General features: G+C 36.3%; 1 protein-coding gene across 1 annotated transcript; it reads right to left on the bottom strand.

Moving 5' to 3' along the window:
- Positions 1-8,454: 8,454 nt before the first annotated feature.
- On the bottom strand, positions 8,455-19,014 carry LOC147549110 (Nucleotide-sugar transporter family protein). Its single transcript, XM_086670033.1, has 7 exons — positions 18,462-19,014; positions 17,118-17,166; positions 16,810-17,036; positions 16,367-16,565; positions 16,143-16,286; positions 9,387-9,461; positions 8,455-8,796 (listed from the first exon to the last, which is right to left on the bottom strand). The coding sequence occupies exons 1-7, from the start codon at positions 18,587-18,589 to the stop codon at positions 8,641-8,643; spliced, it is 978 nt and encodes a 325-aa protein (XP_086526159.1). The 5' UTR covers positions 18,590-19,014; the 3' UTR covers positions 8,455-8,640.
- Between the last annotated feature and the right edge of the window lie 1,705 nt (positions 19,015-20,719).

The raw sequence follows: 20,719 nt of genomic DNA, 5'->3' as shown, positions 1-20,719 counted from the left end.
TGGGTGTCAGTCAACATCTATTAGTTGTCCTAAAGGCTTGGTACACTACATCACGAAGTAGCGGTAGATTATGCACACACACCATCCGATCTGACCGATCTATGATATCCATTCCTCTACCATCAGATCTTCGCGGGAGTACAAAAGCCTGAATGAGTGCGCGAGTAGCAGATCTGTTGGAAGTGTCTTAAATATGGATTGATATCTAACCCGGTTTACGACCCGCCAACCCGCTTACAAGGGTTTCAGCGTGGAATTTCGGACCCGTTAGCGGAGCTGATTACTGAGACAGGGCTGGTGTGCGAAGCAGGGCTCTGAGACAGAGCTGGACTCCGAGCCAGAGCTGGAATGCGGAGCTAGGCTTATGTCGGTTATTAGTGTTAGAGTATCAATGTGTATTTCAGATTTAGAGAGAGTCGGTGAGGCAGTGGAATTAGGGTTTCGTGGCTATATAAACTAAAATCCTAGGAGATATCTGTGTCGAATTCTAACGAATCTCTTGTGTAACTTGTTTGCTTATCATAGTGGAAATCATCGCGCTGTTGTCGCCGTGGAGTAGGTCTCACAAACCGAACCACGTAAATCTCTTGTGTTATGTGTGATTGTTCTTTATTTTATATTGTGTTTCTTGGGTTACTTGATTTCAGTCATAACAAACCCCAATTGTCATAACAGGATCCTTCTTCATCTGCGATCCCGAATATGTCCCTTTCATGCCCACCAGTATACCAAAAATCTCATATCATCGTTCTTGATTTGCGCCACGTATAGCATGCCTCTTTAAAGTGAAAGTGGAATTTATCCTTTGTGTTTTCATTTCCATTCGCTTAAAGTCACTGGACGTTCTTTGTTTCACTTAGTCAACTAACTTTTACCCAAACTTTGACTTACTCTATTTTTTCTCATCCGGTTGCCCGACCTTTTCACATGTTAATGAATATGTACTGGAACCGAGGGCTAAGAAATGTGTATTTCTTGGATATGGTTACGATTGTACTTAGCGTGGGGGAAAACATAGATGGGAGTGAGTCGTGTACCTATGAAGTTATGAGTCGAAGCAATGGTCGATTGCCACGAGTGAAGAGCTTGAATCTCTTAATAAAAAATATACTTGGAAATTCGCCGAGAAGCCTAGGGATCAAAAGATTTTTGGGAGCAAATAGGTTTTTAAGTAGAAGGAAGGAATGCCTTGAGTGGATGATGCACGGTTAGTGGCAAAGGGGTTTACACGGTGAGAAGGAATAAATTTCAATGTGGTATTTTTTTTCTTGTTATTAAACATAGCTCTATTAGAGTGTTACTTGCTATGGTTTTTTTGTATGATTTAGAATTAGAACAATTTGATGTTGAGACTGCATATTTACATGGTGAGCTGGAGGAACAAATCTATATGCATCAATCAAAGGGGTTTGAGATTTTTATAAAGAAAGACCATGTGTGTTTGCTGAAGAAATCTTTCTATTGATTAAAACAATCTCCTAGGTAGTAGTATAAACGTTTCGATACCTTTATGGCTGAGAACTATTATGATAGAAGAAAATATTATAGTTGTGTGTATCAAAGGAAACTATCAGATGGTTCTTATGTGTATCTACTCCTATATGTGGATACCATGCTGGTAGCTTTGAAGGATATGTTTGAATTCCACATGTTAAACGATCAGTTAAGGGGTGAGTTTGTGATGAAAGACTTGGGTGCCTCAAAAAAGATGTTGGGAATGGAAATCCGGAGAGACGGGTCTGCTAGAAAATTATTTTTATCTCAGAAAACATACATCGAGAAGGTGTTTGAATATTTCAGAATGATTGAGGCAAGGCCAGTCCGTACTCCACTAGCAACACATTTTAAGCTTTCGAGTAAACTATCCCCAGAAACTGATGAGGAGACAGGGTATATGTCTCAGGTGCCTTATGCAAATGTAATAAGCAACACAATGTATGTTACGGTTTGCACAAGGTCAGATATTTGACATGCCTTGGATGCAGTCAGCAATTACATGGGCAGTCTAAGAGAGATTATTAGCAGGATGTGAAATAGATACTGTGATATTTGGGTGGAACTGCGGATGTTGGTCTGGTTTACGATAGAAGTGGTGAGACTTCTAGATCATTAGTTGGATATGAGAATTCGAATTTTTCAGGGGATCTTGATAGTAAAAGATCATTGAAGGGCAATACATTAACTCTTTGCGGGGGTGGCATAAGTTGGAGAGTAATGCTATAATCAGTAGTTGCTCTCTCTACAAATAAAGCAAAATACATAGCAGCAACAGAGACAATGAAAGAGGCAACATGGATGAGTGGTTTAGTTGGTGATTTGGGCATGAAGCAGGAGGTGACGGAGGTCTACTGTGACAACAGAGTGTGATTCATTTGACCAAAAATCAAATGTATCACGAGAGCACTAAACACATTGATGTGAGGTATCACTTTATTAAGGATATGATTGAAGAAGTAAAGATCACGGTGAAGAAGGTAGCCACGGAATAGAATCCAACTGATATGTTGACCACAACTTTTAAGTTTAAACATTGCTTAGACTTGATTGGAATTTCTAGATGTTGATCCCCTTGGAGGGAAAGCGTTGAAAGGGCTGGTGTGATGATGGCTCAGAGACATCAATCTATGATGTTAGCAGATTCAAGTAAAGGTGGCATATTCAAGTCCAGGTGAAGAATTTTTGAAAGTGGTAAGGCGGTTACTAATGTTAAAGGTATTCGTGTGTATTTTTCAGATTTAGAGAGAGAAAGAGTCGGTGAGGCAGTAGGTCGGTGGGATTAGGGTTTCAGTGGTTATATACGCTGAAACCCTATGGATATCTCATAGTGACAAGTCTTACGAATCTCTTGTATAACTTGTTTGCTTATTATAGTAGAAATAACCACGGCTTTGTACGACATAGAGTAGGTCTCACCAACCAAACCACGTAAATTTCTTGTCTTTTGTGTGATTGTTTATTTCCCATTATTTTTCTTGGTTTACTTGATTTCGTCACAACAATCTCGGATAGAAACAATTTTATTATTGTGCCGACAATCAACGGCCAGGGAGTGAAAGACTTTTGTGTTCCTATGAGAATCTCTAGATTTTTCTTTCTAAAGACTCTTGACGACGATATTGATCTTATTAACACTGGGAGGAAGAGTAATGGAACCTCCCTGCTTGTCATTAGGAGATAGAATATTGTTAAAATCACCAATGATGACCCGAGGTTCGAAATATTATAATCTATATTAGAAAGAGCCAGGGTTTAAACTTCCTTGATGTGTAGGGATGTCCATGAAACACAGACAGGATATCTTTCGGTCAGATTGAGGGTGAAGAAGATATAAGTGAATCATGTTAGAATCGGCATAAATAATAGAAGTATGAATGTGTTTCTCTCCACAGTACTATAAGGTCACCCGCAGTATGATTAGGATTGACAGAATAATGAGAATAAGTGTTCGAAAGGTTGAGATAATTAAGAGTATTATAATATTATATCTAGTTTCCAAAATGAAAATGAAGTCCAGATGGTTTTGCATAATTAAATCATGTAAATGTTGGTGTGCCAGGTAAGAACCAGTCATACAATACTCCAAGCAAGGGTCGAATACGTATAAGCTATGAAACAAGCCTATATACTAAGTTCCTCTCATATAATTATAATCCGATATTCTAGAAATAACGATAAAAATAACTTTTCGTGATATGAGACAGATAGAAAAAGGATTGAGTCAATAGATGGTTGTCTATAAAGTAAGAATACTAGCGAAAGGATAAAACCAGTCTAAACAATCAAACAACACTATATATCAATCCTTCTCTGAACAAGCCTAACTGCAATGAAATTGAAATTAAAGGTAAGGTTGATATCACTTGTAAATTAGCAGGGACGCATCCCGGATTTTTACCTAGGGGGTGCAAATTATATACTTAAATAATTTTTTTTTGCAAACAGAGCGATTAACAAAATATTTATATTCATTAATTATATTAATACATCAATAATTACAAACGAAATTGACCTCTACGAGAGTTCATATTTTGAAATGTTTGCATAATCGACTCATTGTCAATTTCATTTCATTCCCAGTTCCCTCTCTCGTTTTTTTTCTCTCTCTCTGTACTGTTTCTATTTTAGGGTTATATGAATTAGGGTGTTCTTCCGATTCTAACAGATTTGGATATGGATTTTAACAGCTTAGGCAAATACAGAGAGAGAGAGAGAGAGAGAGTTCGATTTGCTTTCTGATTTCATCAATCTTCAAGTACTTTCGTCAATCTTCAATAACGGGTTAACCACTAAACAAAGGCCTTGTTTCTGGCATCTTTTTACATCAAAACTTATATATCTAAATATATCTATATTTGTATTAAAAAGAAAAATTACTACTATTATACTCTTTCCGTAAAGATCCAGGGGTGCGGATCCTATGTACTTGTAGACTAGTAGTGTCCAGCAACAAGAGAAAAATTGATAATAAGGAAGATATAAACATTCACAAGGAAAAAATATAAAAGATATAAAAACACTAATGGTGTGTTTGGATGACCGAATCATGAATCCGTAGATTCGTTAGTCCTTAAGATTCATGATTCCAAGTAATTTCTTTTTGGAATGTTTGGTAACTAACAAGAATCCTATAACTTATCACTAATTGAATCTTTTTAATCGTTTCTTTAAATTTTATTTTTGAAAAAATCCTTTTCTTGAAACTTGGTTTATCAAAATAATTTTTGAGTCTATAGACCAAAAATAGGGTCCTAATAGGAGATTTAATCCTCTATAATCCTAAAAAGGATTTAAAAACCAAATTAATCATCATAAAAGAGATCTAGTCCATTTGTATTCATCTCGAGAGAAATATCAAATCTCTATAATATTTAATCCTTATTAATACCTATTATAACCTTTCCATATATTTTGTAACCGTTTTTGCCAAAATAATCATGTATATATCATTTCCTTAATTGTCTCCATCTTTCTCTCTCCAATCAGAATTATAAAGAAAGAAATATTAACAAATCTAATATGTAACCGTAATATAGTATATCTCATTTTCAAGAACATTAACCTAGTTGTTTAACCACTATTAACATCAGAACTTTACATTCATCTCCATTAAACTTATCGAAGATCAATTCTTGAAGGTAATTATTTTTGCTAAAATCATAATGAGAACATTCATTTGTAAGATTTCGTTTTGTTTTCATGTATTTGATATTACTGTTTTGTATTTAGATTCATTTTTAAGATCTAATAATTAATTTTTTAAACTGTATCAAATTGTTATGTATTATTTCTGAAAAAACGATTCAATTGTAGATCTTTCTCATAATATATATTTCCATCTTTGATAGATCTGAAATGGAAGTCTAAACTTCTCTCTCTCTCTAAAATTTTAATATCAATAATGAAATCTTTGATCTTTATATCTTATTTAATGTTTTATTGAATCTAGGTATGTTCTATATCTTTCAATTTTCGTGGTATGTATCTTAAGATTTTCGTTTAATCATTACTGAAGTTTTTTTCAGATCAGATTCATCTTCACTGATGGACTCAGATTTGCGGTATATTCAGATTCATTGTTTTCTCTGGATATAAAGTACATGTACTTTACGCGTACTTTTTTCACAAAACAGTTGCCGTTTATAGTACAATAAATGTTCAAAAATTATATGTAATTTATTGCACATTATACATATTTTTTCACATAACAGTGACCTTGTGATTCGAACTAACGTTATGTTTGTCTTCTAACACATTATGAAGTTTAACAAACAGTATGCATAATTTATTCCATTATACATGTCGTTTCTAGTAAATTGTTTGTTTTGTTAACAAATGTATATGTTTTCTTTTTGCAGTTTTGTTGTTACTTATGGAATTTGCTACTGAAGTTGGTCATTTGTTTCCTGGTGGTGCAAAATCATTTGGATATGCTCTTCGACAATATAGTGTAAATGTTGTTTGTCCTGCTCAAGACTACATATGCTCTTCGACAATATAGTGTAAACGATTTTTTGGTAACAGAATGTAAACGATGTGTAATGTAAAAGAAATTATGTGTTATGTAATAGAAAGTATGTGTAATTTACTGAACAAGACCCAAATACATTTGATAAATTACGTTGTATACTTGACTAATGATGGTTTATTCGTCATAAATAATACATAATTTACGTATTTGTTTCATAATTTGTATTCGATTTGTATTTATGTATGAGTAAAAACGAAAACAAATGCTGCTTTAATGTTCCTAGAAAAATATACTATTTCCAAAACTGAAAGTTAAGTGAGAGAAAGTGATATATATGTTTTGTATATTAACCCCCAAATCACGCTAAATTGATCCTAGATTGATTCAGATAATAGGAAAGAGAAAATTTGATTTCCAAATCTGTTTAGAGGAGAGAGAAATTATGATTTGTTTCTATCTTTTTTTTTTCTAATAAATCTCCATATTTTTGGCTAATAAATCTCCATATTAAATCTGTAAAGAAGAGAGAGAAAATTGATTTGGGAAAGTTTAGATTTTGTTTCTAAACAGATTATAGAAGAGAGAGAAATTTTCGTGAGAATCTAACCGTTTTTTCCTAAATTTATCCTAAAATCAAGGTACATTAAACCGATTGAAATCCCAAATGAAGTAGGTTTAGAGAGAGAAAGTGTCTTTATGAAGATTGGTATCCAATCTGTTTCGGCTGAATAAAGATCCCCCACAAATCACGCCCACGGGTTTTGGGAAAGTTTCCTAAAACCCTCGTAAATTCAAAAAACCCGGGGTTTTTTGATTTGGGATACATTTGGTATTACCCAATAAATTAGCCATACTTTATACCCTTCTTGTAAAAGGACCAAAAATCCATAATCTAAGAAGAATGGTCTATAGACCTATTATCAAATTAATTTTGGTCTATATACCCATGGACTCAACCGTTTGTTTCTTTTTCAAATACCACTTTCTTCAAAAGTTGTTTCTTCATGAAAATAATTTCATGTTTTTCTATCAGAAAACCGTTTTTCTTCGAAAATCGATTTTTCTCGAAAATTATTTTTCACTCGAAATATCTTTTTCCCGAAATACTTTCTGAATTTTTTTTCTTCTAAAAACCGTTTTTTTGGGCAACTGAAATTTTTTAAAAACTGTTTTTTCACGAAAATTATTTTTTTTCCTTTTTCCTGAAACAACCATTTTTTCCTTAAAAAAAGTTTTCGGTAAAAACGGTCTTCTTGAAACCAAAAACTTTCAGTTACCAAAAAACGTTTTTCGAGAAAAAAGAAATTTCAGGAACAAACAGTTTTTAGGGGAAACCGGTTTTCATGAAAAAAATAGCTTTTAGGAAATTTCGTTTAAAGGAAAAAAACGGATTTCAAAAATAAAGGTTTGCGAGAAAAAAACGGTTTTCACGTAGCGTATAATTAATTTTTCGGAATAAAGGTCTGCATGAAAAAATAATTTTCGACAAAAAGAAACGATTTTTCGTTTTTTTCAATAACCTGACTTCTTCAGTATTAAAAAGGATTTTCGGAAAAAAATAATAATTTTTCGAAGAAAAAAAGTTATTTGGGAAAATAAACGAATTTGGAGGAAAAAGAAAGTTATCGAAAAAGAAAAAAAGGGTTTTCAAAAATCAGTTATCCTGGAAAAATGATTTTTGGAAAACACAAATTTTAGAAAAAAATGTTTAATATAAATGTTTTGTAGAAAAATAGGTTGATGGGAAATATTTTTTAATTGAGTTTAAGTTTGAAATTTTAGTTTATTAATCTAAAATCCTAGCAAATCTTACTGGGTACAGTGTGATTTTGGTCAAATACAAATTTTAGATTTAAGAACCCTTAGGATTCAAGAGTCTTAGGATTTTTTGGTAGCGAAACAGATCAAAAAATCTTAATTCCTACTTAAGAATCCTCCAACTAAACACACCATATATGTATCCATTCCACATGTTCCATGAAAGTTGTTCCCTGCTGGAGATAGAAAAAAATATTATCCATCGAATTGTTGACCTGATTTTGTGTTAACCTACAAAACTTCAGCAGAGAAGAATTCACAACCAAACAACAGAAACTAGACTATTTCTTTAGAACTTATCTGTCTGCACACAGCTAGGAGCTATAGACAACTCTTGACTGTGTTGCATACTTAAATCTAGTTTTTCTTCATGGTGATTTAGTTATTCTTCCTTGTGGGTTAGATATCTATATATAACCTGGTCCCTTTGCCAAAAACGTAAAAGATTGTGACCCAAAATCATAACCCAGTACTTCTCTGACTTTCACAAAATAACACATAAAACCGTCAGGTTTTGGGCTATTTGGGAGCTAACCAAAAGTTGCAATCAGGATCCCAACAGCTAAGGTACAAGAAATCAGTGATGTTTCCGTCCCAAACTACATAGGTTGGTTGCCGAAAGAGAGAAACTAGAATACACCAAGTTCTTCAATCAAAAGACTCAGTCAGAGAGCTTAATGTAAATATTTCATAAAGAAAAATCAAGTTTCTAGTTCAAACAGAACTACTTCCTCGTTAGAACTTAAACCATCTGAAACATAATTAACAGAACCCCACGATAATGAACAAAACACCTTTGTTCGATGACAATTGAAATGAAGCTTTGCAAGGTTTAAGTTACAGACGTTTTGGATTCAATTACTCTTAACCTTGTAAGGGTATTTCTGGTAAATAGAAATGCTGCTAATCACAAGTGGTAATGCTAAAATACAGTATGTTGAAGGTGGTATTCCGTCGAATATAAATTGCAGGAGAGCAGTTACTAGTAGGGCTGAAACAATGACAAATCCCTGAATATAAACCAAGCTGTATGAGATTAATGAGACAGAAAAAGAAAACAGATAATTTGGAACGTTATTTATTCAACGCAACATTTACTCGTTAAATGTTTTACTTAAGGTATTAATAAATTCTGTAACACCCTTTCTCACTACAGATCTATTATTGAGTTGTCCCGATTCTCGAAAACTCGAATTTGAGCTCAGACACAGTATCACATCATCAAGTCAAACTCAAGTAAGCATTTTCCAGGATGAGTGGCCCTGTAGTGATTTACTACATAAGAACTTGTCTCATGGTGGAAGGCCCTTCGAGGTAGGCCTAATCAAGACAATTTTTTCAATATATTACGAAAAATCCTATCGGAGTTCAATTCTGTTCACCAGTTTTGAGGGTGAAATCTGTTCTTTGTTTTTTTCCTTGGACTGCTAATAGTTCAACTGCATTTAAGGCGATAAATGCCTACCCAATTACGTACTTGTTGAAAATGAAGCACCAAACGGGAACCATATATTGGGTTATCAAATCTACAGATATGTGTTGCCCGGGTATGGTATAAACTACAAATTGACGTTCATATATTTACGAAATCTGTACTTGCCTTTCGAACACCTCCAGCATGGGCAGTAACAAGTCCAACAAGAATCCCACCAACGGCATTTGTTAGAACAGGTATCTGAGAATAGAACAGAGAAACCAATTAGGCAGAATCTAACAGTAATACTAGCCTACCAACTGAAGCACTATATCAGATGGAAACTCACTGAATCATTTCTTTATCGTTACATTTATAATTAGTTACTTCTATTATTTTAATCTTGTATTAAGCAGCCAATAATTATACTAGCAGCCTATATATACTCTCTAAAGTTCTTGTAATGAATCAATTAGGGTGCATTCTATGCCTCTATGGAATTAGAGCCAGCCGCCACCCACTAAAACCTAATTTCTTTATTCTCGTATCTCCGTTCTTCTCATCTATTTCTCTCTAACTTTCTTTTCTCATGGATAACCACAATGGAATATAGCAAAATTGCGTCAGTTACAGTTAACACCAAGGTTAACATCATTCCCATAAAACTCGGACCCAGTCTATCTAGCTTAGAAATCCCTCTTTCTTCCATCATGTTCTTGACTTGGTTGATAGTACCAGATGATGTCCTCAATTCAGAAATGAGGAGCAAAGATAGAATAACCTCACTGATCCCGCCTACATTGCATGGGTTGAGGAAGATCTGACGCTGTTAATATGATCAATCCCAACCTCTCTGGCACAGTTATTCCAAATGTTAAAATGGATCAATTCCTCGCCGGGAGCTCCACAATAACTTGATGCACCCAAAAAGGTGCGAACCCATGTGGAGGTATCAAGTAGTGACCCGGCAAATTCCGGGTCGATCCATAGGGATAGAGAGGTAACTCGGATATCGAAAGGTCTTATCCACCGGTCTAGATGTCACTAGCGAACTTAGACTAAAACGGAAAAGAACAAAGACAAACAGGGTTTTATAACCAAATAAGCAACAAAGAAGAAAACAAGTAAAACTAAACTAAATACTCTAAGTAAAAAGGCGAGAGAGATTCGAGAGAAGGGTCGAAGGAACAAAAGTCGGGAGACAAATAAGTGAGAGAGGTGTCAAAGTCCGGGATCCGTTATGATAAACCTACGCCTATGTTTGGTCCGATGTGTCGAAGTATAATCGAAGTTCGAATCCTAAAATTGATGTCTGTAAGCACTACGTTTATTCGGAGATCATACTTCGTCAAACAAATGTTATAGCCGATTAAACCCGAGTCATCGAGGGTGTTGTCTAGTCGCCTAACTATGTGAAGTGATGACAAGACACATGAATTTATGACAGACTACAATCGATATCGAATACTTCGCTTCATCTATGAACTATGTGAGGTGCATAATAAAACACATGGAAACATGATTGAAACCAAGGAATGAAAAGTCGACATATTTCGGTCGAAATGGCCGAAATATGTCGGTTTTCTGAATTAGGTGCACAGAGACACGCTTACATGAATTTCTTGTAAGATTTCGGTCGAAACATCAAGAAATTTCGACATTTTTCCATAAACTTCTCAACATGAAGAACTAACATACCTTAAGCTTAACTTTATGCAGTTTTTCTTCTCAATTTGAAGTCGATTTCTTCAAAACTTTCTTTTAGTTTCTTTAAAATTTCTTCTCCAATTCATTATTATCATCTTTCCCATTAAAACCCCTAACAAAATCATGAAACTGAAAGTGGTTTTGGTTTGATTCCAAATTCTAGAGAGAGAAAATAAAAAAAAAAACCGTAAAGTTTGTCGTTTGGAAATATCAGAGAAGAAGACGACTTTTTGTTTTAGGGTTTTTTAGGGTTAATGGGAATTTATAAAGGCCGCCCCACTTTAGAGTAAAGGGCACCTCCTTAACTCACAAGGGAGGCGCTTTCAACACTTACAGGGTGCACCCTTAACCCTCATTTGGGATGTCTCCCTTAATTTACACATTTATATTTACCCCGTACCATAATAGCTTCAAGTTATCTTTTGTAAGTTAGCCCCCTAGTATTACTGTTTTATAATAGATTAACCCTCAAGTTAACGAATTTTGTCACAAACCTGTCAACGTTTTTGCAAGTTTACCCCGTACTTCATGTTAGAGTCAAGACTACATGTTTTTTATGCTTAGTTATGGTTGAAAGTCTTGTTATGCACAACTACATCACATTTATATCGTTTTCGTAGAATTGTTAAATTTCCACACTGACCGAAACGTTTCCACGAAATGTTTCCACTTTTGGGCCTACCGAAATTTCCACCGAAACCGAAGTTTCATCCTTGATTGAACCGACAATCGAGATAAATGAACATCAATTCATAATCAAAACATTAGATTACGACACACATAATTACAAAATTCATCACAATTTCATCCCATAATCGACACACTAAAGTTAGCTAAACATGGTGAATAAATAATAAAAGACAAGAAGATAGTAAGAGAATCCCACTTTTTCGATGTGATGCGAGGCTAAGATAGTCGGAAAATATGAGTAGTTAAGGTGTAGCCGCTCTTCCCTTAGCAAAACCCTGGGTTCCCTTTTGAAATGCAAAATAGGTGTCCCCGAGCAAAAATCAGAGTTCCCCATAGCAATCAGTCATCTTCCTCATTTTTACTCAAACTCCACTAAAGCTTGACCCTAGCTTTCTCTCTCTAAGATTTTTAGCTCAAAACAAAATCAAACATCAAGGGATCAAGGCAAAGATGTATCAAACAAAACCCCCAAGTTTTTCGGCCCAAATGATGGTCAGAAGTACCCTAAATAGCCCCGGCTAGGTCTACAAAATCCGGCCACAAGAGCTTGAAGATCTGGCCAACACAAGTGCACCCCTTGCCTTTGCTCAGGTCCCGAGCTGCTTGAATGCCTGGCCTGAGCTGCAGCTGCTCCTAGAAGATCTGTCCCGTGCTTGAAAGGGCAGCCCGAGCTGCTGTCACGAGCTCTCTTCGTGCCGGCCAAAGCTTGGTCGGCCAAGCTTTGGTCGGCTTCTCCTTCTCTCTTTCTCCCTCTTCAAGAACTCAAAACCCTTGAACCTTGGTCTTTTCTTGATGAAGAACCTCAAGAACCCTAACCTCCAATACTCTAACTCTCTCCACTAAAACTTCATCCTTGATGTAGAAGATAACCTTTGACTTGATATTTCTTTTATCAACTCAAACCCTTGATTAAGACTTGGTCTTCTATTGACTTTGGCTTCTTAAAGGAGAGTGCTCATAAAATCAATCTTTGTCCTTCTTCTTCTTTGGCCTTTTGGGCTTGGCTCTGGGCTTTCAATTAGAAACTAAGGGAGTGCCTTCATCATTTTCTACAAATTTAATTTATAGACAAGACCTCGACTTCTTTCTTTTATAACTCCCCCCCCCCCCCCCCCAAACTCCAAATCGACTCCCGTTTTTACTGTCGGACTCGCCATTGACTCAACTTGTCGTTTGATCCCTTTGGTATCTTTTTCTCCCGTTTCGGCCGTATGCGATGAAAGTGATAATTTGCTCTTTTTATTCGGACTTGCGTGTCTATCTTCATTTAAATCACCTAATTAAGAAAAAGACATAAACTATTATAAATAATACCCGAAACGGACTAATTAGTCTAAGTTGGGCACTTCAAATGTGACACTTTCATGTCACATCAATAAACTAAGGCTCAAGTTTTGCAACTGATTCAACAACCCATCTTCAAACTTGTACAAAGGGCTCTTTATCGAAAGCTACACAGATAGCGCTGCAGCCGCTGGAAGGCCTGCTTCTAAAACAGAAATGATTGTCACCATGCTAAAAGGATTCCCTCCAGAATACGAGTCTTTTGGAACCTCTGTCGTCTTCAACAACCCCTTGTATCTGTGCCAAAACTTTACAATCTCCTTATAAGTGAAGAAGTTACTGTTTTAAACAAAACCTTTCTTGTTTCTACTACTCAAGGCCAGTTCACTTCTAATAAATCCTTCAAGATCAACCAACCAAAACTATTAAAACAGAGAAAGAGGGTCTAACGCGGGCCGTGGTAACTTCTCTGGAAACTTCCCCCACTCTTCCAACTTCAACTACAAAGGAATTCTTTCCTTCGAGCACACAACACCTTTTCCTCTTGACCGACCCACATGCCAAATCTGTGGAAATATGGGCCACACAACCATTGATTGCTATCGTCGCATCAATTTTGCTAATCAAGGTCATTCACTACCCAACAACAATGCTGCTATGTAAGCCTCTGCCGACATATTTGGTCAAAACCCATGGTTTATGGACTCCGGAGCTTCTAACCATATCATTCCAGATCTCAGCAACATTGCCTCAACATCAACTTATCAAGGCAACAATAACATCACTACTGCCAATGGCGACAATGCGTCAATCTCCAATACTGGTAATTCCGCTTTTCTTCATAATAATCGTCGTTTCCTTCTAAATAATATTCTTCATGTAGCTCAATCTGCTCATAATTTTCTCTCTGTCCACAAATTTATCACTGATACTTCTTGTTCATTAACTTTTGATCCTCTTGGTTTCCATGTCAAGGCTCTGTTCTCGGGTCAAACTCTATCCAAGGACCCTCTAAGGCTGGTTTGTGACCACTACAGCTGCCCTTCACCACCACACCAAAAGCAGTTTCAGCTCATCGTTCTCCTTCTACATGGCGTCCACGCTTGCGACACCTGTCATTCCAATCCCTCCGGCGAATCAAGTATCTTCTACCACAGTTTCCAGCGCCTATGCAACCTCATTTTTTGTTCTGATTGTCACTTAGGTTGTAGCAAGAAGCTACCTTTCAAATTCCTTGCAGCTTTTATATTTCGACCTTTGGGGTCCAGCACCTTTGTCTTCTGATAGGGGATTTAGGTATTATGTTACTACAATTGATGATTTTAGTAAGTATTGTTGGTTGATCTTACCTGTGTTAAAGTCTGATTTTCGTACTGCTTTCTTACATTTCAAATATCAAGTTGAAAACGCCTATGGCTTTCAAAATAAAAAATACACATCGATAGGAGGGTTGAATTTCTCCACTCTGAATTTACTTCTTCTTGGCCTCTTCTGACATTTCTCATGAGTTTACTTGCCCTCACACCCCTGAGCAGAATAGGGTGGCTGAGAGCCAGCATCGGCATGTACTCGGTGTTGGTCGAACACATTCAATCTGGCGCTCCAAACCTTTATGCCTTGATATTCTTCTTACATCTACTTTCTAATCAATCGTTTTCCTACTAAATCAATCAATTTCATCAGTCCTATGAGAAACTTTACAAATACCAACCAGACTATGCCTCTCTTTGAGCCTTTGGATGCAGATGCTTCCCATGGCTTCGACCCTACTCGAACTCCAAACTCATCCTCGCAGCAAAGCATGTGCGTTTCTCGGATATAGCCTGGATCACAAAAGCTATTGTACCTCGAACTTACCAACTGTCGTGTATATGCCACACGGCACATGATCTATAATGAAAACCTCTCCCTTTTAAACATCCTCTGCCTCCAATCAATCTCTGTTCCTTCCTAACCATTTCCTAATACCTTTCCAATCCCCCTCCACCCCCTTTTGTCCCCATTCAAATTTACAATCACCCTATTGTTCCTCAAGCTCTAACTCTCCAACTCCATCCTCCCTCGTTTAGATTTCTACCTCCTCTTTTTCATCTATCAACTCTATCTCATACTTCATCTACTCCACCATCTGACCCTACACTATCCCTTACCTCCACTACTTCAATTTTTCCTCAATCATCTAATCCTCTTTCTTCCTCTTCCCTTCTATCTCGATCTGCTCCTTCTCACCAAATGATATCACGAGCAAAAGCCCGCATTTTGAAAACTGGAGCGCTTCTTGCCACTAAAACACCACTGGTTTTCTCTCATTCATCTTTTCTTCTTCCACCCATTCCTACTTAATTCCCTAAGGCCAGCAAAGACCGCAATTGGCAACTAGTAGTGAAGAAGAATTTGCTGCCCTCACTAAGGGTGGAACATGGTATTTAGTTCCACCCAATTCAAACAAAAATTTAATTGGCTACAAGTGGGTTTTTCGCATCAAACAAAACCCTGATGGGAGTTTAGATCGATATAAAGCTTGTTTAGTTGCAAACAGCTTCCACCTAAGAGAAGGTCTTGATTACCCACATTCAGTCCCATCGCTATACCCACCACCATGCGTGTTCTTCACTAACTTAGTGGCACTCTTAATGTCGTATATATGCAACAACCTCCTGGATTCAAAGATAAATATTTGCCAACTCCATCGATCCTTGTATGGCCTTAAACAGGCCCTCTCGTGTCTGGTATCAAGATCCCTTGTGACTGCTTCTTTCCTTAGGCTTCACCAAGTCCCAATTAGATGATCTGGGCATATGATTCGCGAATCAGGGGAAACATCCATTGGGATATCATTTAGCGAGGTTTATGAGATCGGACAGGTCAAGATAAGAGACTTTTAATTTTAAAGGAGTTACCGAAACCTTTAGGTCAAAGCATTTTGGTCAAATGAAGCTCTACTTAGAAGAACCTACGATTTCGTGTATGATAATTTGTTTGTGCTTGATTATTTAAAGTCCATATTGTTGGCATAAAAATAACAAGATCTTTTTAACTTTATGCATTATAGAGTGTGTGAGACCACACCCAAGTTTACTTCTGTGAGAATGACATGATCTATATTGTCGAACCTTCGTGGCTTCTTCCATTGACAACACTTTTGGGAAGATAATAGTCAAGCAAATAAATCAATGAATCATAGCCATCTATAGAGTTGAGTTAAGAGTGGTACTTTTTCTACTCTAAGCGACATATAAAACGATGTTGGAGGATCATTACCCAAGTATATGCAGTCCAACCATAAAGCAATCCATGCTTTCTAATACGTTCTCCATCTGGGGACTTAAAAGTACTCGCGAGCAAGCACAGTATTCCAACAACTGACATTTCTACGGTCATCATGTATGCGCTATGCTTTTTAACCTTCCACAGAACGAAAATATAAGTGAGACTGTCAAAGATTGAGAATCACAGGAAAAGTTGAGTAGACAAGAGTAACTAACCTGAGAGGCCCACTGACAGAGAGAAGAAGCTAAACCAGAAAGCACAGAGGCTACCAAAACTGGAATGATACCTTGGAATAAAATCTGATCAGGATCACCACGACTAGAGCCTTTGCCAGAGCCTTCACCAATGCTTAGCAGAACAGCAGCAAATATTAACAAGATGAGCGCCCCAATTTGCTGAATTGATTGCTTCTGCCTGCAGATTGAACTCAAAAAATGATAAGAAAGTGATAGCGAAGACATTGCCACCTTGATAACTGCCCGAAAATAACATCATAACCATTTAAGAGAAGTTGCATCAGGAAGTAGATGTTATCTGACCAAGTGAATGTCGGGATTTACACGTTAGAGGGGACTGCCATTCGCTAGAGGTTTACACTTGAAAGTAATAATTACGGTCTAATTTAATCCCAAGAAGTAAAGAAGGTTAAGGAACATACCGCAAGATAAGATAAGTAAAAAAGGCAGTAAAGAATAGCTTTGTCTGATTGAGCATTGAGAATGTGAGGGAATCTAGATTCTTGTAAGAAATCTGCAACAAGCTATTCTGCAGCGCATAAATGGCTGCTGGAAGAGCCGATGCCGTTAATGAACCAAGCAAAGTCCATTCTCTAGATATTCTCTTCAAGGTTCCTTGTCTTGCTAAAAGAGCTATTGCACAAATAACCTACGGAACAAAGTCAAGATCTTTCAAAAATGTAACGTACATCACAAATTGAGTGAAAAGAAAAGCTAGTCTCGGAGTTACCTTTGCTACTTCGCATGTCAAAACAGATGAAGTCACAATAACTTCTTGGCTGTGGATAGTATGAAAAATGAGAATATAAATAACTCATATCAGTTATGCACATAACTAGTTTCTAAAACATACTGTATTGAAGAACAAAATGTTGTGAAACAACATTATTTCTTTTGTATATCAAGTGGAAGAGGTTATACCTTGTTCAGAAAATTACGTAGAAGCAACTAAAAAAGAAATAACACGACTACGTGTATTATCGTAAATATTGAAAAGATAAATGTAGCCTTCAAACTGGACGGAATGAAGAATACATAAAGAATCGGAAAAAAGGCCCCATCTCATGTATTTGATAAAAAAAATATTCTTCGTTACTAAACTATATATTTTGTACTTTCTACGAGTGGGTTTCATGAAACTTTTCATTTTAAAAATTAAACAAAAAGAAATTGCTTATGAATGAACTATTTTCAAGTTATCCTAAAACTCCGGTAGCACAATAGAATGCTTTACCAATAAGTAAATTCTTGAATGACTAATGGAGGACAAGATCTGCAGGATTCTTGTGCAAACTAAATAAATTGCTAATTAGTCTATATAGGAGCAAGGAATTAAATTTCGAAATATTTTGGTTGAAATGACCGAAATATTTCCATTTTCATGCCCACTGAAATTTCTTGCAAAACAGAAATTTAACTACGTTTCACTTAACAATGCCTTGTCAAGGAAATTAATTTCGTAATATTTCAGTGTAAATGACCGAAATATTTCCATTTCCATGCCTATCAATATTTCCAGCAAAACCGAAATTTCATTCCTTGTACAGAAGAACGTACTTGGATACAAATTATGAGTAGGAAACCCTAATGTTTCAATACAGAGTGGTTCTGTAAATTCTCAACCAATTTGATAAAAAAACAGACGCAGTGATCCCCCAAATGGAAAAAAAAATGTATCAATTTCACTTCTGAAATTGCATATATAATCCCAATTTCCAGTTTTTTTACCTTCCAATTATACCTTTAGTAAAAAGATGTCTGCCCACATTAAACCAACCTCCAGTTTAAGAACTAAATCAAAGCTAGTAAACTAAGAAGTCAGAAACGTCATTGGTTCTTCAACTTTTGAAGGTTGCGTTCACTTAGAACAAATTAGCCCTAACTCCTCAGTCCTCAAACAGTTAAAACATTTGTTTATCAGCTACAAACCAGATTGATGATTCGATACATGAGGACAACACACCATTCTTAATGAAATTATGTTTAAATCTCTAATTTCGAAGCAGTAGAAGGCTAGGGTTTAAATTGCATGGAAGGCTCAAAATACAAAATAAACGAAAAGAAAAACACTTACTTAATGCATCGTTTAGAAATTAGTGGTTGTGCGCCATATTGAAGAGTAAGCAGAACCAGATAGACCCAAATCCTCCTATTTACTTTCTCAGAAGGACGAGGGGGCGTTTTACGCTTGACCGCCGCCATTAATGGCGGACGAGTACAATACGAGGAGGTTCTAATTGCTCAGTAACAATGAGGAAGAGGAAGGGGGTAACAATGAGGAAGAGGAAGGGGGGAATGTTTTTCTAGTTCTCAGAGAAGGTTAAAAAGGTTGGACGACACTACGAAGTCAACAACCCACAAGGCAATTAATCTTGGTCAAAATTATTTACGAGCTACTTTGGGTATTTACATGGCCCAAAAATTCGAACCAGAGACTCTGTCTCTTTATGCCAAAATTTTATGATTTGTCTGGAAAGCTAAATGCGAACAATGTTTTTCAACACTTAAGCAAAACTCCAGGCAAGTGATCAACAATATTCAAGGTTCAGTCACAACCCCAGATCGAGACCAAAGAAAGAATGAAGCAAGAAAAAAGAATCTCAACAGACTCACCCCCCCCCCCCCCCTCGTAAATAATTTTATGATTGGTCTCCACCAGAACCGCCTTTCCTCAAATGCAATGTGGACGCATCTTTCACGACCCTCCTAGACCCGGCTGGATACGGTTGCATTATACACGATGACAAGACGGGATTTATAATAACAAGGGCAGACTCAATTAGAGGTCAAACGGCGGAAGAATGTGAATGTCAGGCGATTTTACGAGCTATGGAATGGGCGACACAACTTCAGATCCCCCATCTACATATGGAAAGCGACAATCAAAACTTAATCAACTACCTCAATAATGCAAGCAGGTCAATCGACTGGCAGTCTGAGAAATTCATGGACGACATTCTACAGCTAAAATATCAATTTCGCTCCATCAAATTCACACATGTCTCACGGGATCACAACAAATGGGCGGACAAACTTGCTAAATGGGGCAAGACAAATGATTGTAATAGGATTTGGAACTCTTTGATTGAGCTCCACGACGTTCTAAGTGTCTAAATGTATGTCTCTTCAACAAAAAAAAAGCCCAAAAATTGAAATCTTTTATCTTTCTTTGTAAATAAGGTTTTTCTATTTACAGAGTACATAGAGACTAAAATCAAATTTTGATAAGGATCAAACTGAAAAAAAAATATTGATTATAGAGTAGAAGATATTTTATTTCCTTCATTCGTAAATGTCACCAACTACACCTTCCACCACCCCAACAATCACCACCACAACTATGAACAATCAACTCACAATCACCTACTAGAAACATTAGTAATGGAAGAACCTAACAATGAGGAAGGGACATTAATGGAGGAGCTTGGTGGTCAAGAGACTTCATTAAGGGAAGAGTTTGATATTGAAGAACTCAACTATAACTCTTCATTGGACTCATATAACAACAATCTAAGTCAAGACATAACTTTAGAGGTAAGATAAACTAATTTGTGGTGATTATTCTAAAAAAAGAACTCAGATTTCTAGGTCAACATTTTAAGTAAACAACCCAAATTTTCGGTGAAATAATGCTTTGAACAATGAAGAGTTCCCCACTGATCAAAATGTTGAACAAGTCACGGACAAAGAACCATTTGTTCCACCTGAAATATACTAATGATGAGGTATTCGAGTTTTTTAAAAAACATGCTAAGAAAAAGGGATTTTCTATTAGGAAGAGATCAAGAGTGAAAAATCTCGACGGAAATGATGCCTATATAAAATTTTCGCGTTTTCGAGAAGACAATGAAGTTCGTAAGACTACCAACTCATTGAAGCCTGGGCCAAGTTTTCGAATAGGTTGTCAGGTTAAGATCTCTACAAGCTTAAATTAGATGAATATTGGATGTTTTCAAAAGTTCATCTAGACCACAACCACGACATTAGTCCTACAACATCTCGGTACTTCAAATGTAATAGAACTATTAGTAAGCTTGTGAAAAGGCAATTCGAGTTAGATGATAAAGCAGGTATCACAATGAACAAAAATTTTCATCGGCTTGTTGTTGAAGCTGGTGGGTACGATAATGTCCTATTTACAGAAAAGGATGTTCTGAATTTCTTAGATGAAAAAAGAAGGGAATGATTTAGTAAAGGTGATGCAGAATCACTAATATTTTTTTTTCTTAAAAGTGGTTGAACAAAGAAATGGGTTCTTCTTTAAAACTGATTTAGACGAATGTGGTCGGCTAAAAAATGTGTTTTTGACGGATGGGCGAAGTAGAGAAACAT

The sequence above is a fragment of the Eschscholzia californica genome, unplaced genomic scaffold, assembly GCF_041429995.1.
Source record: "Eschscholzia californica isolate CP2 unplaced genomic scaffold, dmEscCali1.0.p SCAF_3, whole genome shotgun sequence".
Classification (NCBI taxonomy): domain Eukaryota; kingdom Viridiplantae; phylum Streptophyta; class Magnoliopsida; order Ranunculales; family Papaveraceae; genus Eschscholzia; species Eschscholzia californica.
Note: the sequence above shows the minus strand (reverse complement) of the source record. Positions and strands in the feature narration are given on the sequence as shown.